This window comes from Oncorhynchus tshawytscha, unplaced genomic scaffold (genome assembly GCF_018296145.1).
Source record: "Oncorhynchus tshawytscha isolate Ot180627B unplaced genomic scaffold, Otsh_v2.0 Un_contig_8889_pilon_pilon, whole genome shotgun sequence".
NCBI lineage: Eukaryota > Metazoa > Chordata > Actinopteri > Salmoniformes > Salmonidae > Oncorhynchus > Oncorhynchus tshawytscha.
In genome coordinates, this window is record NW_024609585.1 from 31,342 (window position 1) to 56,883 (window position 25,542).

A 25,542-nucleotide genomic window follows, 5' to 3' on the forward strand; every position below is an offset into this window, starting at 1 on the left:
TCCACTTTAATTTTGAGTGTTGATAAATTTGATTTCCATTGATAATTTTTGTGTGATTTTGTTGTCAGCACATTCAACTAAGAAAAACAAAGAAAAAAGTATTTAATAAGAATATTTCATTCATTCAGATCTAGGATGTGTTATTTTAGTGTTCCCTTTACTTTTTTGAGCAGTGTATAATGTCCCACAGTTGACAGTGTATGTCAGAACAAAAACCAAGCTATGAGGTCGAAGGAATTGTCTGTGGAGCTCCGAGACAGGATTGTGTCGAGGCACTGATCTGGGGAAGTGTACCAAAACATTTCTGCATCATTGAATGTCCCCAAGAACACATCATTCTGAAATGGAAGAAGTTTGGACCCACCAAATCTCCCGGCCAAACTGAGCAATCGGAGGATAAGGACCTTGGTCAGGGAGGTAACCAAGAACCGGATAGTCACTCTGACAGAGCTCCAGAGTTCTTCTGTGGAGGTGGGAGAACCTTCCAGCAGCACTCCACCAATCAGGCCTTTATGGTAGAGTGGCCAGATGGAACCCACTCCTCAATAAAAAGCACATGACAGCCCACTTGGAGTTTGCCAAAATGCACCTAAAGGACTCAGATCATGAGAAACAAGATTCTCTAGTCTGATGAAACCAAGATTGAGCTCTTTGGCATGAATGTAGAGCGTCACGTCTGGATGAGACCTGGCATCATCCCTACGGTGAAGCATGGTGGTGGCAACATGCTGTGGGGGTGTTTTTCAGTGGCAGGGACTGGGAGACTAGTCAGGAACGAGGGAAAGATGAACTTAGCAAAGTAGAAAAATCCTTGATGAAAACTCAGGATCTCAGACTGGGGCGAAGGTTTACCTTCCAACAGAACAACCCTCAGCACACAGCCAAGACAACGCAGGAGTGGCTTCGGGACAAGTCTCTGAATGTCTTTTAGACTTGAACCCGATCGAACATCTCTGGAGAAACCTGAAAATAGCTGTGCAGCGATGCTCCCCATCCAACCTGACAGCTTGAGAGGATCTGCAGAGAAGAATGGGAGAAACTCCCCAAATATAGGTGTGCCGAGCTTATAGCGTCATACAAAAGAAGACTCGAGGCTGTAATCGCTGCCAAAGTCAATTTGACTCACCTGTATACTTCACCAGCTGTTGTAACTGTAAGCCCCACCCACTGAGCTTTCGTCATCCAATCCATTCGTCCCCTACTGCCGCCAGAGGTGGTCAGGAAGATCAGTACTTTGTGGACAACTGGCCAAGGTCTCATGGACGACCCGTCTTTATGGGTATTTTGATAGTGAAAATGTCCTAGGTGAACAATTAGTCTCCCACAAGACGGATACCTGCTCTCATAGCTGTCAAACTCTTTATTCGACTTTGTCAAGTGCAAAAGCAGGAGAAATGCTACAGGCGCATGATACAATACAACGATACAAAACAGACCACAACACTTTTGTTTCAACATGCAAATGTAGGACAAAGTACGTGTTACACCAAGACAAAATACTAAACATGCAGAAGGGACTAGCTTTGGCACGATGTAGTTACACACAGTAAAAACCGGGCCGATATATATATATATATATACTCAGGAGAAATGGGAGAACCTGCTCTTCATTGTTTTCTTTGGATTTAAGAACTTCTTTGTAGCGCTTGAATTGTGAACTGAGAGTTGCTATGGGAACTGTCAGGTGTGTTGTCTAGGGGATGGAGGACACTAAAAGAAGGTGTGAAACCGGAACGCCAGTGCTTAACGACCGTAAAAACCAACAACTCTGCAGCACATCAACAAAACTGAGAATGATATAACTCAAGAAGTAGCTACATACAAACTGACTGATTAGAAAACAGGGTTTTGATATAACTTTGTAACTGAACGTTACATTGTTGTGGGAAGTTTATGGACAGGACCACCAATCTTGTGGAGACTGCCACCAACAGGCTTGGAGTAAAATGTACATCCAAAATGTCTTTGTGGGCTTGGAAAAGGGAACATGGCTTGGAATGGTTGGTTCTAGAGTGTTCTAGCGTGTGGGCTGTGTTCTATTAACGGGAGATGAATATAATATATACTTTGGTCTGGATGGAACATCAGAGAATCATTACAACGCTTCTAAAAGCACTACTATGACACTTCTCACTGACCTTTCAACAACAACAAACAGAAGAGAACAAACAAATAAGGCCAACTTCCTGGTTTTTTTTTGGGGGGGGAAGGGGTGGGGTCCCTGAGATATGCCCACAGGAAACAGGAAGTTTGTGGGGAGGATTTTTTTTTCTCTCTCCAGGAAGTAGAGTGACCATCAATAACAACAACGATAAAAAAACAAACACAAAATTACAAAAGAAAATACAAAATGAAAACGCTTCAATTTCCTGACATAGTTACTGTTATAATACTCATTAGAAGATCATTTTGTATAGCTGTTTTGTATATTAAAATAACAAAAAAAATGGAGAAAGTAACACAGGAGTTAAATATGGATAAGAGCGTCAGAAGGAGATAAAGTGCCAAGTACAAAAGAAAACTCTTGACGCGTACATAATGCAGACTTTGGCAACGCTAATTGTTACAATATGTGTGAAGCATCTATTGGTTTTCTCTATTGGTTTTCTATTGGTTTTCTCTATTGGTTTTCTCTATTGGTTTTCTATTGGTTTTCTCTATTGGTTTTCTCTATTGGTTTTCTCTATTGGTTTTCTATTGGTTTTCTCTATTGGTTTTCTCTATTGGTTTTCTCTATTGGTTTTCTATTGGTTTTCTCTATTGGTTTTCTCTATTGGTTTTCTATTGGTTTTTCTATTGGTTTTCTCTTGGTTTTCTATTGGTTTTCTCTATTGGTTTTCTATTGGTTTTCTATTGGTTTTCTCTATTGGTTTTCTCTATTGGTTTTCTATTGGTTTTCTCTATTGGTTTTCTATTGGTTTTCTATTGGTTTTCTCTATTGGTTTTCTCTATTGGTTTTCTATTGGTTTTCTCTATTGGTTTTCTATTGGTTTTCTATTGGTTTTCTATTGGTTTTCTCTATTGGTTTTCTATTGGTTTTCTCTATTGGTTTTCTATTGGTTTTCTCTATTGGTTTTCTCTATTGGTTTTCTATTGGTTTTCTCTATTGGTTTTCTATTGGTTTTCTCTATTGGTTTTCTATTGGTTTTCTCTATTGGTTTTCTATTGGTTTTCTCTATTGGTTTTCTATTGGTTTTCTGTATTGGTTTTCTATTGGTTTGCTATTGGTTTTCTCTATTGGTTTTCTATTGGTTTTCTCTATTGGTTTTCTCTATTGGTTTTCTATTGGTTTTCTCTATTGGTTTTCTATTGGTTTTCTATTGGTTTTCTCTATGGGTTTTCTCTATTGGTTTTCTATTGGTTTTCTCCATTGGTTTTCTCTATTGGTTTTCTATTGGTTTTCTATTGGTTTTCTCTATTGGTTTTCTCTATTGGTTTTCTCTATTGGTTTTCTATTGGTTTTCTCTATTGGTTTTCTATTGGTTTTCTCTATTGGTTTTCGTACCAAGCTTATTATTTTCAATACGCTCACACACACTCAAAACACACACTCAAAACACACACTCAAAACACACACTCAAATACACATTACAACAAAAGTGCTTTAAATTAGAACCATATTGAAAGCAACATACATTTTTACTGATAATATTCCAAAATGATAACCAAGATTATATTGTAGCAATGTACCCTCGCTTCCTCCTGATAGTTAAGTACTGTAGTTTTTAAGGTGAGAGTTGTAGTTTAGGACAGGGTTAAGACTCCAGACTAAAAGCATAGATGTAGTTAAGTATTGTAGTTTAGGACAGGGTTAAGACTCCAGACTAAAAGCATAGATGTAGTTAAGTATTGTAGTTTAGGACAGGGTTAAGACTCCAGACTAAAAGCATAGATGTAGTTAAGTATTGTAGTTTAGGACTGAGTTAAGACTCCAGACTAAAAGCATAGATGTAGTTAAGTAATTGTAGTTTAGGACTGAGTTAAGACTCCAGACTAAAAGCATAGATGTAGTTTAGGACTGAGTTAAGACTCCAGACTAAAAGCATAGATGTAGTTAAGTATTGTAGTTTAGGACTGAGTTAAGACTCCAGACTAAAAGCATAGATGTAGTTAAGTATTGTAGTTTAGGACTGAGTTAAGACTCCAGACTAAAAGCATAGATGTAGTTAAGTATTGTAGTTTAGGACTGAGTTAAGACTCCAGACTAAAAGCATAGATGTAGTTAAGTATTGTAGTTTAGGACTGAGTTAAGACTCCAGACTAAAAGCATAGATGTAGTTTAGGACTGAGTTAAGACTCCAGACTAAAAGCATAGATGTAGTTTAGGACTGAGTTAAGACTCCAGACTAAAAGCATAGATGTAGTTTAGGACTGAGTTAAGACTCCAGACTAAAAGCATAGATGTCTTCTTTCTTGCTTTTCCTTGTATTATTCTCTCAATCAACTGATCAACACTTCACCACGTTAATCTCCTGCCGTCGCTCATCTTGTTCTCCAAATACAGTATCTTCCCTTCCCTTCTCCTTCATTGTTTTTCCTCCCTCCCTCCCTCCCTACCTTCCTCCCTACCTCCCTACCTTCCTCCCTACCTTCCTCCCTCCCTCCCTCCCTCCCTCCCTCCCTCCCTCCCTCCCTCCCTCCCTCCCTCCCTCCCTCCCTCTCTCCCTACCTTCCTACCTCCCTCCCTCCCTTCCTCCCTCCCTCCCTCCCTACCTTCCTACCTCCCTCCCTACCTTCCTCCCTCCCTCCCTACCTTCCTACCTACCTTCCTCCTACCTCCCTCCCTCCCTACCTTCCTCCCTACCTTCCTACCTTCCTTCCTACCTCCCCTCCCTCCCTCCCTTCCTCCCTACCTTCCTCCCTACCTTCCTACCTTCCTCCCTCCCTCCCTCCTCCCTCCCTCCCTCCCTCCCTCCCCTCCCTCCCTCCCTTCCTCCCTCCCTCCCTCCCCTCCCTCCCTTCCTCCCCTCCCTACCTCCCTCCCTCCCTCCCTCCCTCCCTCCTCCCTCCCTACCTTCCTACCTCCCTCCCTCCCTACCTTCCTCCCTACCTTCCTACCTTCCTCCCTCACTTCCTCCCTACCTTCCTCCCTCCCTCCCTACCTTCCTCCCTACCTGGGAGTCCTGAAGCAGCCAGTCTGGTCGCACCCTGATAGCCTCTTTGATTTTAGCATCTGTGTTCATGCAAAGGTTGCGTGGTTGTACCTAAAATGCGCGAGTGTGTGTACCAACTAGCTTGAATATGTGTGTGTGTGTGTGTGTGTGTGTGTCATCTCCAAAGCTTCTGAACAGAGCATTTAGACAGGTCCCACATACCCATGGTGATCCAGAACAATAGCTTCCTTATGTTTTCATGATCAAATAGAAACAATAAATGCAACAGCATAGATAACACACTGAAGCATCATCAACAAGCTGTGTACATCATCATCATCATCAACAAGCTGTGTACATCATCATCATCATCAACAGGCTGTGTACATCATCATCAACAAGCTGTGTACATCATCATCATCAACAACAGGCTGTGTACATCATCATCATCAACAAGCTGTGTACATCATCATCATCAACAGGCTGTGTACATCATCATCAACAAGCTGTGTACATCATCATCATCAACAGGCTGTGTACATCATCATCAACAAGCTGTGTACATCATCATCATCAACAGGCTGTGTACATCATCATCATCAACAGGCTGTGTACATCATCATCATCAACAGGCTGTGTACATCATCATCATCAACAGGCTGTGTACATCATCATCATCAACAGGCTGTGTACATCATCATCAACAGGCTGTGTACATCATCATCATCAACAGGCTGTGTACATCATCATCATCAACAGGCTGTGTACATCATCAACAGGCATCATCAACAGGCTGTGTACACACTCTTCATTGACTAAACATACAGTCAGCACTCCTAATGTCAGCACAACATGTGCTTCTGTCGACGCCCCCACACGACCTCCGGGGTCACATGGGGTCAGGGTTAGGGGGCGGGGGGTAAAGAACTGGCGACCTGCACCTTGTTTCCATGCCAACTCCATGGTGAGCGGTCGCTGTTTTGGGGCCTCTTATTTCGCTCTTTCCCTCCTCTCTCGCGTTCTCTCCTTCTGGATTTAGTGTGGAACACCAGTGACATCACCTGCTGTGACCGACGCCCACTCATCCTCTACCCAGGATCCTTCCTTTCCTTCCACTCCGCCCTATGGCCCGTTCTGTCCATCCATCCCTAACATCCTTTCTTCTTGAGGGTCCTTCAGGAGGGGTCCTCAGGGTTTGGGGTGCCCGGACACATGCCTGTCTGGGTTGGGGTGCACCTTGTTCTTGAGTGGCGGGGGCTTGCGTTTGCGTGTGGGAATGGTGGTGGTGTGGGCCGGGTGGTTGAAGAGGCTGGAGGGGGGCAGGGTCTCTCTCTCCGTAGGGGGGTCCCACTCTCGAGGGGCGGGAGTGGAGGAGGAGGAGGAGGGGGCAGGGGTGGAGGGTAGGGCGGGAGTAGAGAGGGGTACAGGGGCAGGAGCAGGGGTCAAGGCAGGGGAAATGATATGGGGAGAAACTGGGGTACATTTTGGGTCAGGTATAGGGGCAGATACAGGGGTAGATTTCGGAGTAGGTTTAAGGGCAGGGGTAGATATTGGGGTAGGATCAGGGGCAGATTTCATGGCAGGGGTAGATATAGGGGGAGGAAGCGGGACAGGGGTCGATTTCAGGGCAGGGGTAGATGTAGGGGGAGGAACCGGGACAGGGGTCGATTTCAGGGCAGGGGTAGATGTAGGGGGAGGAACCGGGACAGGGGTCGATTTCGGGGCAGGGGTAGATGTAGGGGGAGGAACCGGGACAGGGGTCGATTTCAGGGCAGGGGTAGATGTAGGGGGAGGAACTGGGACAGGGGTCGATTTCAGGGCAGGGGTAGATGTAGGGGGAGGAACCGGGACAGGGGTCGGTTTCGGGGTGTGTTTAGGGTTAGCCCCAGAGTTCCCTGTATCTTTAGGCTGAGCCACGCCCACTACCCCCACCACAGTGTTGACTTTCTGCTGACCTCCTTTTCTTTCTCTCTGTCCAGCAGAGTCTTTCTCGTCCCCCCTCTCCTTCTCTCCTCTCCTCCCCTTCCCTCCTCGGCCCACTCTACTCTCCCCCCTCTCCTTCTCTCCTCTCCTCCCCTTCCCTCCTCGGCCCTCTCTACTCTCCCCCCCCTCTCCTTCTCTCCTCTCCTCCCCTTCCCCCCCCTCGGCCCTCCTCCTTTCCTCTGGGCACGCTCCAGGACACACTCGGTACGGTACAGCTCCTCGGTCGCCACGGTGACCCGGTCCAGCTGCTGCAGCAAGGCGTCCAGAGTGGGGAGAAGCCTCTTCAGAGTCGCCTCAGTCTCCGCCCTTTCTCGCCAGGCTGTTCCACCCGCCAACGCACCTGGTCCCAATCCGCCGGGACCCAGGCTTAGCCCCATCCCGGGGGCCTCTGTCAGGCTACAGGGGCTGGAAGAGGTGGGTCTCCAGGAGGCCTCAGAGGTCCCGTCCAGGCTGCCAGGGCTGGGGGGCGACTCGGAGCCGTCCAGAGGGGGCAGGCACAGGGACTGACAGTCACTGGTGGAGGAGGAGCGAGAGGGGGGAGGCTCCATGCCCTCAAAACGCACCTTGTGACGAAACTGAGGGAGGGAGGGGTGGAGGGACGAAGGGGGGTCAATATAAAGTACAGGCTTAAACAATACATTACTCTAGAATAAAAGTCAAATGTACCCCACTTGTAGCAAGAACTTTTAGGGTTAGTGTTAGTGCAGTAGGATAATTTAACTCAAGACGTCCAGTCAATGCATTTTATGGGTAAGCAAAATCTAAGTAAGACAACATCTTTTAGCAGTAATACCAAATGACTGCAACAGGAAGCCCGCAGGAAGTAGGAATCTCTCAAAAACATGAAACAGGAAGTTGAAACCAAAGTGCTCCTACCTCCTTGGTGCGGCTGAGGCCCATCCACATCTTCAGTCGTCGTAGAAACAGCTCCACCATCTCATAGTCCTGTAGGTCCACCACCGGGCGGTACAACTCCGCCCGCGCCCGACGATAGTTCCTTAACAACGCAGAGGTCACCAGCCATAGCAACGCCAGCCGCAGCACGGCGAAGCTCACGTGGAAAACCAGGCTGGAGGCGGAACTAGAGGGGCCGGTTGTTGTTGACGATGGTCGCAAGGACAACAGTCCGCGCCCGCCGGCGCCAAGCAACGACAGGCAGGCGGAGCTCACGCTGCCATATCCGTCCATCACGGAGTGGAAGAGCTGGAGAGGGAGAGAAGAAAGTGAGATATGGAATGATGATTATGTTATGTCTTCACCCACGTCTTTGCTAACCAACCTGTAGACTAAGAGGTGATGAAACTGTTGTACTGCATCCCAATACTGTTCATCACTATAGAACACTGAGGCTGCATTCCAATACTGTTCATCACTATAGAACACTGAGGCTGCATCCCAATACTGTTCATCACTACAGAACACTGAGGCTGCATTCCAATACTGTTCATCACTACAGAACACTGAGGCTGCATTCCAATACTGTTCATCACTACAGAACACTGAGGCTGCATTCCAATACTGTTCATCACTACAGAACACTGAGGCTGCATTCCAATACTGTTCATCACTACAGAACACTGAGGCTGCATTCCAATACTGTTCATCACTACAGAACACTGAGGCTGCATCCCAATACTGTTCATCACTATAGAGGCTGCATTCCAATACTGTTCATCACTATAGAACACTGAGGCTGCATCCCAATACTGTTCATCACTACAGAACACTGAGGCTGCATCCCAATACTGTTCATCACTACAGAACACTGAGGCTGCATCCCAATACTGTTCATCACTACAGAACACTGAGGCTGCATTCATCACCCAATACTGTTCATCACTATAAAACACAGGCTCACTGTTCATCACAGAACACTGAGGCTGCATCCCAATACTGTTCATCACTACAGAACACTGAGGCTGTTCATCACTATAGAACACTGAGGCTGCATCCCAATACTGTTCATCACTACAGAACACTGAGGCTGCATCCCAATACTGTTCATCACTACAGAACACTGAGGCTGCTGCACTGTTCATCACCAGAACATAGGCTGTTCATCACTACAGAACACTGAGGCTGCATCCCAATACTGTTCATCACTACAGAACACTGAGGCTGCATTCCAATACTGTTCATCACTACAGAACACTGAGGCTGCATCCCAATACTGTTCATCACTATAGAACACTGAGGCTGCATCCCAATACTGTTCATCACTATAGAACACTGAGGCTGCATTCCAATACTGTTCATCACTACAGAACACTGAGGCTGCATTCCAATACTGTTCATCACTACAGAACACTGAGGCTGCATTCCAATACTGTTCATCACTACAGAACACTGAGGCTTTATTCTATCACCTAGTTACTGTACTACTGACCAGGGCCCATAGTGCACTATATCGGGAATAGTGTGTCATTTGGGACATAGTCTTAGTATAGACTCTCATGACTCAGTGAGTGAAGCAGACGGAGTAAATATGCAGCTGGACACACACACACCCACATCTAGTTGTCATCTGCCTGAATGATGTGTCAGTATGCTGCTTGGCAAGACAAAGCCCAGGGTGTGATTGATCCAACAGAGCTCTCTGAATGTCAATAAGAAAGGAGAGAGAATGGATACAAGAGCCAAATAGCTCACATTATCTCTCTCCCCCCTTTCTCAATTCAATTCAATTCAATTCAAGGGGCTTTATTGTCATGGGAAACATGTGTTAACATTGCCAAAGCAAGTGAGGTAGATAATATATAAAGTGAAATAAACAATAAAAATTAACAGTAGACATCACACATACAGAAGTTTCAAAACAATAAAGACATTACAAATGTCATATTATATATATATATATATATATATATATACAGTGTTTTAACAATGTACAAATGGTAAAGGACACAAGATAAAATAAATAAGCATAGATATGGGTTGTATGTACAGTGGTGTTTGTTCTTCACTGGTTGCCCTTTTCTCGTGGCAACAGGTCACAAATCTTGCTGCTGTGATGGAACACTGTGGAATTTCACCCAGTAGATATGGGAGTTTATTCAAATTGGATTTGTTTTCGAATTCTTTGTGGATCTGCGTAATCTGAGGGAAATATGTCTCTCTAATATGGTCATACATTGGGCAGGAGGTTAGGAAGTGCGGCTCAGTTTCCACCTCATTTTGTGGGCAGTGAGCACATAGCCTGTCTTCTCTTGAGAGCCATGTCTGCCTACGGCGGCCTTTCTCAATAGCAAGGCTATACTCACTGAGTCTGTACATAGTCAAAGCTTTCCTTAATTTTGGGTCAGTCAGTGGTCAGGTATTCTGCCGCTGTGTACTCTCTGTTTAGGGCCAAATAGCATTCTAGTTTGCTCTGTTTTTTTGTTAACTTGAGTGTGTGAGTTACCAAGTGTCCTGTGTGTGTGTGTGTGTGTGTGTGTGTGTGTGTGTGTGTGTGTGTGTGTGTGTTTCTCTCTCTCTCTCCCTCTCTTCTCTCTCTCATTCCCTCACACATTGAAACAACCAAACAGCATATTGTCAGTCTGTCACTTCACTTGTTGACTAGAAGAGATGCTGCTGTTCTCTACCACAGAAGGGCTTCTGGTAATGAAGAGGAATAAAACAGGTCACCACTTGAGTGTGTGAGTTACCAGGTGTCCTGTGTGTGTGTGTGTGTGTGTGTGTGTGTGTGTGTGTGTGTGTGTGTGTGTGTGTGTGTGTGTGTGTGTGTGTGTGTGTGTGTGTGTGTGTGTGTGTGTGTGTGTGTGTGTGTGTGTGTGTGTGTGTGTGTGTGTGTGTGTGTGTGTGTGTGTGTGTGTGTGTATTACCAGGTGTCCTGTGTGTGTGTGTGCAGCAGGACCAGCAGTGTGTGTGTGTGTGTTACCAGTGAGCGTGTGTGTGTGTGTGTGTGTGTGTGTGTGTGGTGTATTCCAGGTGTCCTGTGTGTGTGTGTGTGTGTGTATTACCAGGTGTCCTGTGTGTGAGTAGGCCAGCAGCAGGACCAGCAGGACCAGACCTGTTCCTATCAGTTCCCAGACAGAGCGTCTCAGAGCCCTGCCAAACACTGCCCACTCCCTCAGGAAACGCAACTGGTGGGACGCCTGGTGAGAGGGAGGAGGAGGGAGGGGGAGATGGACGGAGGGAGGGAATGGAGGGAAGGAGTGAGGGAGAGAGAAAGAGAGAATCGAAATCTGCATTGGATCCATCCATTCTCTCTATCTGACCTTCAGCAGTACAGCTAACCCCCTCCCTCAACCCCCTCTCAATTTGACCTTCAGCAGTACAGCTGACCCCCTCCCTCCCTCCCCTCTCTATTAATATGACCTTCAGCAGTACAGCTAACTCCCTCCCTCCATCTCTCTCTCAATCTGACCTTCAGCAGTACAGCTAACCCCCCCTCCCTCCCCCTCTCTCTCAATCTGACCTTCAGCAGTACAGCTAACCCCCTCCCTCACTCCCCCTCTCTCTCTCTATCTGACCTTCAGCAGTACAGCTAACCCATCCCTCACTCCCTCCCTCCCCCCTCTCTCTTAATGATGAGCTCCAGACCTTCAGTACAGCTAACCCCTCCCTCCCTCTCTCTCAATCTGACCTTCAGCAGTACAGCTAACCCCCTCCCTCCCTCCCCCCCTCCCTCAGCAGTACCCTCTCTCTCTCTCTCAATCTGACCTTCAGCAGTATAGCTAATCCCCTCCCTCCCTCTCTCTGACCTTCACCAGTACAGCTAACCCCCCCTCCCTCCCTCCCTCCCTCTCTCTCTGACCTTCAGCAGTACAGCTAACCCCCTCCCTCCCTCTCTCTCAATCTGACCTTCACCAGTACAGCTAACCCCCTCCCTCCCTCCCTCTCTCTCTCTGACCTTCAGCAGTACAGCTAACTCCCTCCCTCCCTCTCTCTCAATCTGACCTTCACCAGTACAGCTAACCCCCTCCCTCCCTCCCTCCATCTCTCTCTCAATCTGACCTTCAGCAGTACAGCTAACCCCCTCCCTCCCTCTCTCTCTCTCTCAATCTGACCTTCAGCAGTACAGCTAACTCCCTCCCTCCCTCCCTCTCTCTCTGACCTTCACCAGTACAGCTAACCCCCCCTCCCTCCCTCTCTCAATCTGACCTTCACCAGTACAGCTAACTCCCTCCCTCCCCTCTCTCTCTGACCTTCACCAGTACAGCTAACCCCTCAGTACAGCTCACTCCCTCTCTCTCTCAATCTGACCTTCAGCAGTACAGCTAACTCCCTCCCTCCCTCTCCCCTCTGACCTCTTAATATGACCTTCAGCAGTACAGCTAACCCCCTCCCTCCCTCCCTCTCTCTCTGACCTTCAGCAGTACAGCTAACTCCCTCCCTCCCTCTCTCTCAATCTGACCTTCACCAGTACAGCTAACCCCCTCCCTCCCTCCCTCTCTCTCTCTGACCTTCAGCAGTACAGCTAACTCCCTCCCTCCCTCTCAATCTGACCTTCAGCAGTACAGCTAACCCCCCCCTCCCCCTCTCTCTCTCTCTCAATCTGACCTTCAGCAGTACAGCTAACCCCCTCCCTCCCTCCCTCCCTCTCTCTCTCTGACCTTCACCAGTACAGCTAACCCCATCCCTCCCTCTCTCGCTCTGACCTTCACCAGTACAGCTACTCTCTCCCTCCCTCCCTCTCTCTCTGACCTTCACCAGTACAGCTAACCCCCTCACTCACTCTCTCTCTCAATCTGACCTTCAGCAGTACAGCTAACTCCCTCCCTCCTTCTCTCTCAATCTGACCTTCAGCAGTACAGCTAACCCCCCTCCCTCCCTCTCTCTCTCTCTCTCTCTCAATCTGAACTTCAGCAGTACAGCTAACACCCTCCCTCCCTCTCTCTCTCTCTCTCTGACCTTCACCAGTACAGCTAACCCCCTCACTCACTCTCTCTCTCAATCTGACCTTCACCAGTACAGCTACTCCCTCCCTCCCTCTCTCTCTGACCTTCACCAGTACAGCTACTCCCTCCCTCCCTCCCTCCCTCCCTCTCTCTCTCTGACCTTCACCAGTACAGCTAACCCCTCACTCACTCTCTCTCTCAATCTGACCTTCAGCAGTACAGCTACCCCCCCCCCCCTCCCTCCCCTCTCTCTCTCTGACCTTCAGCAGTACAGCTAACCCCCCTCCCTCCCCCCCTCTCTCAATCTGACCTTCAGCAGTACAGCTACCCCCCCCCCCCTCTCAATCTGACCTTCAGCAGTACAGCTACCCCCCCCTCTCTCTCCGTACCTTCAACACCAGTATGAACAGGAGCAGGGCAGACAGCAGGGTGTAAGCTTGGCTCTGCCGTGCCAGCGGGTAGAAGTCAGTGTACCCGTCTCGTTGCCGTAGGTACGACGCCCACAGGCGCCCGGCGGCGGCACATCGGCTGATGTGGAGGCCACACACACACGCTGCCAGCGCCAGGCTGCACGCGCCCAGCAACCGCCACGGGCACAGGAGGTATACCCAGCCCTCTCTCATCAGGCCCAGGACCGCACATACACAGAAATACACCACGAGGGAGAAGAGAAGGATCTGAGAGAGGGAGGGATGGGGGGAGGAGAGGGGAGGGGGGGGAGGGTGGAGGGGGGGGGGGGAGAGGGAGGGATGGGGAGGGGGAGGGGGGGGGGGAGAGGAGGAGGGGGGGAGGGGGGAGAGGGGGAAGGGAGAGGGGGAGGGGGGAGGGAGAGGGAGGGAGGGGGGAGGGATGGAGGGATGGAGGGGAAGGGGAGAGAGGGAGGAGGGAAGGGGGGGGGAGAGGAGAGAGGGATGGAGGGAGGGGGAAGGGGGAGAGGAGAGTGTGAGAGACTTTATCTGTCTGCAGACAGTATTTCCTTTGTTGCCATGGTAATATAATAACCTAGATCCTGGAGTATTCAGTGTGTTGGTATGGTGATATTATAATCTAGTGGTGTATTCAGTGTGTTGGTATGGTGATATTATAATCTAGTGGTGTATTCAGTGTGTTGGTATGGTGATATTATAATCTAGTGTTGTATTCAGTGTGTTGGTATGGTGATATTATAATCTAGTGTTGTATTCAGTGTGTTGGTATGGTGATATTATAATCTAGTGTTGTATTCAGTGTGTTGGTATGGTGATATTATAATCTAGTGTTGTATTCAGTGTGTTGGTATGGTGATATTATAATCTAGTGGAGTATTCAGTGTGTTGGTATGGTGATATTATAATCTAGTGGTGTATTCAGTGTGTTGGTATGGTGATATTATAATCTATTGGAGTATTCAGTATTCCGACTCTTCCCTCTTTAGCCAAGCTATGATTTGTTAGTTCCAAGATACTGCTCCCGCCCCTCTACTATATTCACTCTGTGATTGGCTAGCACTAGCTGTCTTTGTGTGGCTGCCGGGGGTTACCGTGAGCTGCAGCTGCAGGTCGAGGCCTGTGATAGGCTGCAGGCGGAAGGTCAAGAGGTCGAGGCTGGACTGAGTGTGCTCAGAGACGGGGAACTCAAACAGGAAGGAGAAGAAGGCCAAAAGGTCTGTGTTGGTGTTGTAGAGAGAGAACTCCACAAACACAGCCCGTGTCCTGGTAACACACACACACACACACGCAGGCACGTACGCACGCATGCACACACACACATTCACAGAGAGATAGAGAGAAGTCGAAGAGAGAGAGAGAAAGAGAGAGACATCGAAAGTCAGACAAGCACTCAAATTCAGATTCAAATGGCATCACTGAATCTCCCTCCCTCCCTCCCTCCCTCCCTCCCTCCCTCCCTCCCTCCCTCCCTCCCTCCCTCCCTCCCTCCCTCCCTCCCTCCCTCCCTCCCTCCCTCCCTCCCTCCCTCCCTCCCTCCCTCCCTCTTACATGTGGTCCATCCAGTGTAACTGCTGTAGGTACTGTAGTGATGTTCTGGTCTCCTCTATGTTCCTGTTCAGCTGTTGGACGAAACCTCCGCTCCCGTACACCATCACCTGACCCCAACGCCACGCTCTGGGGGAGGGAGAGGGGGGATGGAAAGAGGGGAGGAAGGGAGAGGGGGGATGGAAAGAGGGGAGGAAGGGAGAGAAATAGAGGCTCAAGAAAGACAGCAATGACAAAAGAGGATCAACCCATCTTTATTTCCCTCCCTCCCTCCCTCCTCCTTACCCGTTGTCATCAGCCGTGTGTAAGGTCCAGTTCTGGGTCAGCTTCCTGTGTACTGCTGAGCCAGTCAACCCCTCTCCCCAGCCTGCTGCTCCTGCCCCATGGATGGAACCTGGAGAGGACAGACTAACTATACAAGACAAGAATGGAGGGGAGAGGACAGAGATAGAGAGAGAGAGAGGAGGGAGGGTGAGAGGTCAGGACAGGAGAGAGAGAGGAGGGAGGGTGAGAGGTCAGGACAGGAGAGAGAGAGGAGGGAGGGTGAGAGGTCAGGACAGGAGAGAGAGAGGAGGGAGGGTGAGAGGTCAGGACAGGAGAGAGAGAGGAGGGAGGGTGAGAGGTCAGGACAGGAGAGAGAGAGGAGGGAGGGTGAGGTTTAGAAAGACTCTGAATAAACAATGAATTACTGGAAGCTAAATTAGTGTGTTTGTGTCTTTGTGTAGGAATGTGTGACCAACTGAAAAGTGAAATGGACTGTATTCTCACCGTCTCGTATCTGTCGTAGTCTGGGCGTGCCCAGGAGCACACTTCCTGTTTCCTGCATTAGGGTGGTGCTATCCAGTAACCTTGGCAACAGGGAGCCTGACAGCCACGCCCACACATCCTCACGCCTGCAGGACAGAGACATGGACATGATGAGCTGTACTGAAACAGGAGTGATTTGTCTGTACTGAAACAGGAGTGATTTGTCTGTACTGAAACAGAAGGGATTTGTCTGTACTGAAACAGGAGTGATTTGTCTGTACTGAAACAGAAGGGATTTGTCTGTACTGAAACAGGAGTGATTTGTCTGTACTGAAACAGGAGTGATTTGTCTGTACTGAAACATGAGTGATTTGTCTGTACTGAAACAGAAGGGATTTGTCTGTACTGAAACAGGAGTGATTTGTCTGTACTGAAACAGTCAAATACATAGTCTGTTTTAGGAGAACAGCTCTCAACACACACACGCACACACAAACACACACACTATATTTAATTTGCAAATGTGCGTGCATGTGTGTGTGTGTAATGTGTGTGCGTGCGTGCGTGTGTGTGTAAAGTGTGTTTACCTGCTGATGTTGGCCTGGTCCGGTGTGTGTGTGTGTGTGTGTGTGTGTGTGTGTGTGTGTGTGTGTGTGTGTGTGTGTGTATACCTGTGTGTTTACCTGCTGATGTTGGCCTGGTCCGTGTGTGTGTGTGTGTGTGTGTGTGTGTGTGTGTGTGTGTGTGTGTGTGTGTGTGTGTATAAAGTGTGTTTACCTGCTGATGTTGGCCTGGTCCGGTGTGTGTAGTGTGAGCTGTAGCTGTGTGCGGAGTCGCAGGCTGTGTGTGTCCTTGGTCGTGTCAGAGTAGTTGAGCAGCAACACCACCAACAGGAAGAGCATGTAGACCAGGAAGTTCTGTTCACAACAAAGATAGTCTAGTTAGAGATACACACCGCATGGACAAATCATTAGGAACACCTTCCTCATATTGAGTTGCACCCCTTTCCCCCCGAACAGCCTCAGTTCGTCGGGGACTGTAGTAGGTGTTGATACCGTTCCACAGGGATGCTGGCCCATGTTGACTCCAATGCTTCCCACAGTTGTGTCAAGTTGGCTGGATGTCCTTTGGGTGGTGGAACATTCTTGATACACACGGGAAACTGTTGAGTGTGGAAAAACCCAGCAGCGTTGCAGTTCTTGTCACAAACCTGGTGCGCCTGGCACCTGACCACCATACCCTGTTCAAAGGCACTTCAATATTTTGTCTTGCCCATTCACCCTCTGAATGGCACACATACACAACCCATGTCTCAGTTGTCTCAATACTTTAAAATCCTTCATTAACCCCTCTCCTCCCCTTCATCTTTAACCCGTCTCCTCCCCTTCATCTTTAACCTGTCTCCTCCCCTTCATTTTTAACCCGTCTCCTCCCCTTCATTTTTAACCCGTCTCCTCCCCTTCATCTTTAACCTGTCTCCTCCCCTTCATCTTTAACCTGTCTCCTCCCCTTCCCGTCTCCTCCCCTTCATCTTTAACCCGTCTCCTCCCCTTCATCTTTAACCCGTCTCCTCCCCTTCATCTTTAACCTGTCTCCTCCCCTTCATCTTTAACCCGTCTCCTCCCCTTCATCTTTAACCCGTCTCCTCCCCTTCATCTTTAACCTGTCTCCTCCCCTTCATCTTTAACATGACTCCTCCCCTTCATCTTTAACATGACTCCTCCCCTTCATCTTTAACCTGTCTCCTCCCCTTCATCTTTAACCTGACTCCTCCCCTTCATCTTTAACCTGACTCCTCCCTTTCATCTTTAACCTGACTCCTCCCCTTCATCTTTAACCTGACCCCTCCCCTTCATCTTTAACCTGACTCCTCCCCTTCATCTTTAACATGACTCCTCCCCTTCATCTTTAACATGACTCCTCCCCTTCATCTTTAACCTGTCTCCTCCCCTTCATCTTTAACCTGACTCCTCCCCTTCATCTTTAACCTGACTCCTCCCCTTCATCTTTAACCTGACTCCTCCCCTTCATCTTTAACCTGACCCCTCCCCTTCATCTTTAACCTGACTCCTCCCCTTCATCTTTAACCTGACTCCTCCCCTTCATCTTTAACCTGACTCCTCCCCTTCATCTTTAACCCGTCTCCTCCCCTTCATCTTTAACCCGACTCCTCCCCTTCATCTTTAACCTGACTCCTCCCCTTCATCTTTAACCTGTCTCTTCCCCTTCATCTTTAACCTGTCTCCTCCCCTTCATCTTTAACCCGTCTCCTCCCCTTCATCTTTAACCTGTCTCCTCCCCTTCATCTTTAACATGACTCCTCCCCTTCATCTTTAACATGACTCCTCCCCTTCATCTTTAACCTGTCTCCTCCCCTTCATCTTTAACCTGACTCCTCCCCTTCATCTTTAACCTGACTCCTCCCCTTCATCTTTAACCTGACTCCTCCCCTTCATCTTTAACCTGACCCCCCCTCCCCTTCATCTTTAACCTGACTCCTCCCCTTCATCTTTAACCTGACTCCTCCCCTTCATCTTTAACCTGACTCCTCCCCTTCATCTTTAACCCGTCTCCTCCCCTTCATCTTTAACCTGACTCCTCCCCTTCATCTTTAACCTGACTCCTCCCCTTCATCTTTAACCTGTCTCCTCCCCTTCATCTTTAACCTGTCTCCTCCCTTCATCTTTAACCCGTCTCCTCCCCTTCATCTTTAACCTGTCTCCTCCCCTTCATCTTTAACCTGACTCCTCCCCTTCATCTTTAACCTGACTCCTCCCCTTCATCTTTAACATGACTCCTCCCCTTCATCTTTAACCTGACTCCTCCCCTTCATCTTTAACATGACTCCTCCCCTTCATCTTTAACCTGACTCCTCCCCTTCATCTTTAACCTGACTCCTCCCCTTCATCTTTAACATGACTCCTCCCCTTCATCTTTAACCTGACTCCTCCCCTTCATCTTTAACATGACTCCTCCCCTTCATCTTTAACATGACTCCTCCCCTTCATCTTTCACATGACTCCTCCCCTTCATCTTTAACATGACTCCTCCCCTTCATCTTTAACATGACTCCTCCCCTTCATCTTTAACATGACTCCTCCCCTTCATCTTTAACATGACTCTTCCCCTTCATCTTTAACATGACTCCTCCCCTTCATCTTTCACATGACTCCTCCCCTTCATCTTTCACATGACTCCTCCCCTTCATCTTTAACATGACTCCTCCCCTTCATCTTTAACATGACTCCTCCCCTTCACCTTTAACATGACTCCTCCCCTTCATCTTTCACATGACTCCTCCCCTTCATCTACACTGATTGAAGTGGATTTAACAGGTGACATCAATAAGGGATCATAGCTTTCACCTGGATTCACCTGGTCAGTCTCATGGAAAGAGGTGTTCTTAATGTTTTGTCCACTCAGAACACCCGCTCCAGTCAGAGATACACAACTCTAACTAGAACGAAGAAAACCATTGGTTGAGGAACAACGATATTATTAACACAGATACACAACTAACACCAACAGTGTTGAACACCAGGAAGTTCTGTTAACGACATAGTTAAGCATGCTGTCCCTCCCTCCCTCCATCTCTTACCTTGAGCATGCTGTGTCTCCCTCCCCCTCCCTCCCTCCCTCCCTCCCTCCCTCCCTCCCTCCCTCCCTCCCTCCCTCCGTCTCTTACCTTGAGCATGCTGTGTCCCTCCCCCTCCCTCCGTCCCTCCGTCCCTCCCTCCCTCCCTCCGTCTCTTACCTTGAGCATGCTGTGTCCCTCCCTCCCTCCCTCCCTCCCTCCCTCCCTCCCTCCCTCCCTACGTCTCTTACCTTGAGCATGCTGTGTCCCCCTCCCTCCCTCCCTCCCTCCCTCCCTCCCTCCATCTCTTACCTTGAGCATGCTGTGTCCCTCCCTCCCTCCCTCCCTCCATCCTCTTACCTTGAGCATGCTGTGTCCCTCCCTCCCTCCCTCCCTCCCTCCATCTCTTACCTTGAGCATGCTGTGTCCCTCCCCTCCCTCCCTCCCTCCCTCCCTCCCTCCATCTCTTACCTTGAGCCCTGTGTCCCTCCCTCCCTCCCTCCCTCCCTCCCTCCCTCCCTCCCTCCCTCCCTCCCTCCCTCCATCTCTTACCTTGAGCATGCTGTGTCTCTCCCTCCCTCCCTCCCTCCCTCCCTCCCTCCCTCCCTCCCTCCCTCCCTCCCTCCCTCCCTCCCTCCCTCCCTCCCTCTGTCTCTTACCTTCAGCATGTTGTGCAGCATGTGGACCTTGCGGGCCTGCTGTCTGGCCTGGGACAGAGCGAAGCCTTGGGGTGGTCTGACTCTGGGGACACGCTGGACAACTCTGTCAACACGAGGACACTCCACCAGGACATCCTGCTCCTCTGGACGGAGCCTCTTCACCCACAGGGCAAAGTACAGGCCTTCTAGTAGCACCTAGAGTACACACACCCTTATACACTACCCACAGGGCATAGTACAGGCCTTCTGGTAGCACCTAGAGTACACACACCCTTACACTACACATACCCAGGCCTTCAGGGCATAGTACACACAGGGTAGCAGGCCCTAGAGTACACACACCCTTATACACTACCCACAGGGCATAGTACAGGCCTTCTGGTAGCACCTAGAGTACACACACCCTTATACACTACCCACAGGGCATAGTACAGGCCTTCTAGTAGCACCTAGAGTACACACACCCTGATACACTACCCACAGGGCATAGTACAGGCCTTCTAGTAGCACCTAGAGTACACACACCCTGATACACTACCCACAGGGCATAGTACAGGCCTTCTAGTAGCACTACCCACACTACCCACAGGGCATAGTACAGGCCTTCTAGTAGCACCTAGAGTACACACACCCTGATACACTACCCACAGGGCATAGTACAGGCCTTCTGGTAGCACCTAGAGTACACACACTGTGTGTGTGTGTGATACACTACCCCAGGGCAGGCAGGAGGACATATACAGGAAGCATGAGCCACATCAGAGCCACCACTGAAGCCTCTTCCTGCCCACACTAGACAGCCCATTGGCTAGACAAGTACACAGCACCCATATAGCAGCCTACCCACAGGGCATAGAATAAGCCTTCTGGTAAATCATTGATTTATGAGCACTGTGTGTGTGTGTGTCGTCCTACCTTGATTGGCTCCAGCAGCAAGCAGGAGGACAGGAAGCTACCGATACAGGAAATGAGCCACATCAGAGCCACGGCATCACTGAAGCCTCTTCCTGCCCACACTGACAGCCCATTGGCTAGGACAAGCCCCGACCAGCTGACCCATAGAGCAGCCTGCCCACACCAGGGAGGGAAACGCCTCGGACTACACACGTCTGTTACAACTGAGATGAAGATGATGATGAGAGAGAGAGAGAGAGAGACAGAGAGAGAGAGACAGAGAGAGAGACAGAGAGAGACAGACAGACGTGGGGGGGGGTAGAGAGAGGGGTAGAAAGAGAAATGGAGGTAGAGAGAGAGAGAGAGAGAGAGAGAGGGTGGGGGTTGAGTTAACACACCCACCTGTGCGTGAGGTGAAGGCTGAGGGGGTGGGGGGGCTCCCTCTTGACGGCTCCGAGGGACAGCGGTTCATTCATCTTCTGAAGGAGGACCACCTCTGTCTTATCACCAAAGATACTGGACCTGACACACACACACACACACACACACACACACACACACACACACACACACACACACACACACACACACACACACACACACACACAGAAAATAAGATTAAACACCAAACATCAGGACAGTGATCTTCCCAGATCTCAGTGTCAACACCTAGATTCTATTACTTCCAGAAGAGAGGAGGGGAGGGAGAGGAGGGTGGGGAGGGAGAGGTGTGAAGAAGAGTGAAGAGGGAGAGGAGTGAAGAGGGAGAGGAGTGAAGAGGAGTGAAGGGGAGGGGAGTGAAGAGGAGGGAGAGGAGTGAAGAGGGAGAGGAGTGAAGAGGGGGGAGAGGAGTGAAGAGGAGGGAGAGGAGTGAAGAAGAGTGAAGAGGACTGAAGGGGAGGAAGAGAGTCTGCTAAATGACTCACTAACTGTAAGTCTCTCTGGATCAGAGAGTCTGCTAAATGACTCACTAACTGTAAGTCTCTCTGGATCAGAGTGTCTGCTAAATGACTCACTAACTGTAAGTCTCTCTGGATCAGAGTGTCTGCTAAATGACTCACTAACTGTAAGTGTCTCTGGATCAGAGTGTCTGCTAAATGACTCACTAACTGTAAGTCTCTCTGGATCAGAGTGTCTGCTAAATGACTCACTAACTGTAAGTCTCTCTGGATCAGAGTGTCTGCTAAATGACTCACTAACTGTAAAATGAACTGTAAGTAAATGACTCACTAACTGTAAGGTCAGAGAGTGTCTGCTAAATGACTCACTAACTGTAAGTCTCTCTGGATCAGAGTGTCTGTAAATGACTCACTAACTGTAAGTCTTTCTGGATCAGAGTGTCTGCTAAATGACTCACTAACTGTAAGTCTCTGGATCAGAGTGTCTGCTAAATGACTCACTAACTGTAAGTCTCTGGATCAGAGTGTCTGAAATGACTCACTAACTGTAAGTCTCTGGATCAGAGTGTCTGCTAAATGACTCACTAACTGTAAGTCTCTGGATCAGAGTGTCTGCTAAATGACTCACTAACAGGTGTGTAAGTCTCTCTGGATCAGAGTGTCTGCTAAATGACTCACTAACTGTAAGTCTCTCTGGATCAGAGTGTCTGCTAAATGACTCACTAACTGTAAGTCTCTGGATCAGAGTGTCTGCTAAATGACTCACTAACTGTAAGTCTCTCTGGATCAGAGTGTCTGCTAAATGACTCACTAACTGTAAGTCTCTCTGGATCAGAGTGTCTGCTAAATGACTCAAATGTAAAATGACAGAAGGAGAAGTAGGCCAGTGAGAGGTCAGAGGTAAGTTCAGAACAGACAATAGGAAGCGAGTAGAAGGTGACAGGGTTAAGGGTGAGGTTAGAGGTCAGAGTTTAGAGGCGACTCACAGGTCGGCCGTCTCGCTGTCTGCTGTCTGGGAGAAGAAGTGTTGGGGGTCACAGAGATGAGACACCTGCAGCTGGCCGTCCGCCAGGATCCGCTTAATCAGGTCTTCATCTGGAGGGGACAGGTGTGTGACAGAAAGAGAGACGGTCAGATTCACTCATCTGGAGGAGACAGGTGTGTGACAGAAAGAGAGACGGTCAGATTCACTCATCTGGAGGAGACAGGTGTGTGACAGAAAGAGAGACGGTTATCTGGAGGAGACAGGTGTGTGACAGAAAGAGAGACTCATCTGGAGGAGACAGGTGTGTGACAGAAAGAGAGACTCATCTGGAGGAGACAGGTGTGTGACAGAAAGAGAGACGGTCATCTGGAGGAGACAGGTGTGTGACAGAAAGAGAGACGGTCATCTGGAGGAGACAGGTGTGTGACAGAAAGAGAGACGGTCATCTGGAGGAGACAGGTGTGTGACAGAAAGAGAGACGGTCATCTGGAGGAGACAGGTGTGTGACAGAAAGAGAGACGGTCATCTGGAGGAGACAGGTGTGTGACAGAAAGAGAGACTCATCTGGAGGAGACAGGTGTGTGACAGAAAGAGAGACGGTCATCTGGAGGAGACAGGTGTGTGACAGAAAGAAGACAGTCATCTGGAGAGACAGGTGTCATCTGGAGGAGACAGGTGTGTGACAGAAAGAGAGACGGTCATCTGGAGACAGGTGTGAGACAGGTGTGTGACAGAAAGAGAGACTGGTCATCTGGAGGAGACAGGTGTGTGACAGAAAGAGAGACTCATCTGGAGGAGACAGGTGTGTGACAGAAAGAGAGACTCATCTCAGGACTGTGTGACAGAAAGAGAGACGGTCATCTGGAGGAGACAGGTGTGTGACAGAAAGAGAGACGGTCATCTGGAGGAGACAGGTGTGTGACAGAAAGAGAGACAGTCATCTGGATAGAAGACAAGACGGTGTTGAGGCAGAGTAAATGTGCTTCATGGCTGTTCTGCTTCTACAACATCACACTGTTCTCTGCCCTGGTTTATTCAACATTACAACACAATAATATTCATGATACTGGAACTATATACTGCAGTGCAGGGCACATTTAAACTGTTTACGGTTGTAGCTGTCTGTCTGTCTGTCTGTCTGTCTGTCTGTCTGTCTGTCTGTCTGTCTGTCTGTCTGTCTGTCTGTCTGTCTGTCTGTCTGTCTGTCTGTCTGTCTGTCTGTCTGTCTGTCTGTCTGTCTGTCTGTCTGTCTGTCTGTCTGTCTGTCTGTCTGTCTGTCTGTCTGTCTGTCTGTCTGTCTGTCTGTCTGTCTGTCTGTCTGTCTGTCTTACCTGTCTGTCTGTCTGTGTCTGTCTGTCTGTCTGTCTGTCTGTCTGTCTGTCTGTCTGTCTGTCTGTCTGTCTGTCTGTCTGTCTGTCTGTCTGTCTGTGTGTGGATTACCTGAGGATGTGAAGTACTTATTGCGATGTGTGAGGTCGTCATTGTCGGGGTGAAGGGTCATGTCCACCCCCAGGTGTCTTGAACCTTGACCTCTCTTCAACTTGGGTAGCCCCGCCCCCAGGCCCGCCCCTCCCACCTCAGACATGTCACTCAACAACTCTGGCCAATCACGCTCCTCGTCGTCATCCTCTTCCTGGACCACACCCCAACTCTGGACACTAGAGGGGAGAGGGGGGAGAGAGCGGGAGGAGAGGAGGGAGAGAGGGAGGGGTGGAGGTGAGACCGGGAGGAGGGAGAGGAGAGAGGGAGGGGTGAAGGTGAGACCGGGAGGAGGGAGAGGAGAGAGGGAGGAGGAGGGAGACCGGGAGGAGGGAGGGAGAGGGAGGGAGGGAGAGGAGGGAGGAGGGAGGGAGAGGAGAGGAGGGAGGGGGTGAGGAGGGAGACCAGGAGGAGGGAGAGGGAGACCGGGAGGAGGGAGAGGAGAGAGGGAGGAGTGAAGGTGAGACCGGGAGGGAGGGAGAGGAGGGAGGGAGAGGAGGGAGAGGAGAGAGGGAGGAGTGAAGGTGAGACCGGGAGGAGGGACGAGGAGAGAGGGAGGGTGAAGGTGAGACCGGGAGGAGAGGAGGGAGAGGAGGGAGGGAGGAGGAAGGTGAGACCGGGAGGAGGGAGAGGAGAGAGGGAGGAGTGAAGGTGAGACCGGGAGGGAGGGAGAGGAGAGAGGGAGGAGTGAAGGTGAGACCGGGAGGAGAGGAGGGAGAGGGGGAGGGAGGAGTGAAGGTGAGACCGGGAGGAGGGAGAGGAGAGAGGGAGGAGTGAAGGTGAGCCGGGGGAGGAGGGAGGGAGGAGGAGAGGTGAGACCGGGGGGGAGGTGAGACCGGGAGGAGGGAGAGGAGAGAGGGAGGAGTGAAGGTGAGACCGGGAGGAGGGACGAGGAGAGAGGGAGGAGTGAAGGTGAGACCGGGAGGGAGGAGGGAGGGAGGAGGGAGGGAGGAGGAAGGTGAGACCGGGGGAGGAGGGAGAGGAGAGAGGGAGGAGTGAAGGTGAGACCGGGAGGAGGGACGAGGAGAGAGGGAGGAGTGAAGGTGAGACCGGGAGGAGAGGGAGGGAGAGGAGGGAGGGAGGAGTGAAGGTGAGACCGGGAGGAGGGAGAGGAGAGAGGGAGGAGTGAAGGTGAGACCGGGAGGAGGGACGAGGAGAGAGGGAGGAGTGAAGGTGAGACCGGGAGGAGAGGGGAGAGGGAGGGAGGGAGGAGTGAAGGTGAGACCGGAAGGAGGGAGAGGAGAGAGGGAGGGTGAAGGTGAGACCGGGAGGAGGGACGAGGAGAGAGGGAGGAGTGAAGGTGAGACCGGGAGGAGGGACGAGGGGTCGAGTCAGGTCAGTGTTTATTTAAAGTGCATTTTAAACAGTCGGTCACAACTTCCACATTAGTACAATGGAACACAAGAAGAGAGAGAG

The 25,542-nt window shown here is 49.7% G+C and overlaps 2 protein-coding genes across 2 annotated transcripts in view; both read right to left on the reverse strand.

Moving 5' to 3' along the window:
• Positions 1 to 6,281: 6,281 nt before the first annotated feature.
• LOC121845208 (anti-sigma-I factor RsgI2) lies at positions 6,282 to 7,015 on the reverse strand. The gene has a single exon (XM_042316070.1). It carries the CDS (start codon positions 6,669 to 6,671, stop codon positions 6,282 to 6,284), a length of 390 nt encoding a protein of 129 aa, XP_042172004.1. The 5' UTR covers positions 6,672 to 7,015.
• Positions 7,015 to 25,542, reverse strand: part of pkd1a (polycystic kidney disease 1a) — a gene marked incomplete at its 5' end in the record, with an annotated part of 125,725 nt that continues 107,197 nt past the window's right edge. The window contains 15 exon segments of the mRNA XM_042316071.1: positions 7,015 to 7,651; positions 7,953 to 8,279; positions 11,036 to 11,170; positions 13,306 to 13,593; positions 14,436 to 14,607; positions 14,893 to 15,018; positions 15,175 to 15,301; positions 15,658 to 15,782; positions 16,414 to 16,553; positions 19,870 to 20,064; positions 20,785 to 20,987; positions 21,166 to 21,190; positions 21,192 to 21,285; positions 22,649 to 22,757; positions 24,088 to 24,305. Coding sequence (XP_042172005.1) covers positions 7,016 to 7,651; positions 7,953 to 8,279; positions 11,036 to 11,170; positions 13,306 to 13,593; positions 14,436 to 14,607; positions 14,893 to 15,018; positions 15,175 to 15,301; positions 15,658 to 15,782; positions 16,414 to 16,553; positions 19,870 to 20,064; positions 20,785 to 20,987; positions 21,166 to 21,190; positions 21,192 to 21,285; positions 22,649 to 22,757; positions 24,088 to 24,305 — 2,920 coding nt within the window.

What these genes read in the sequence shown, in the direction of transcription:
- LOC121845208 (XM_042316070.1), bottom strand. Translation starts at nt 6,671, where the DNA reads ATGAAATCTGCCCCTGATCCTACCCCAATATCTACCCCTGCCCTTAAA.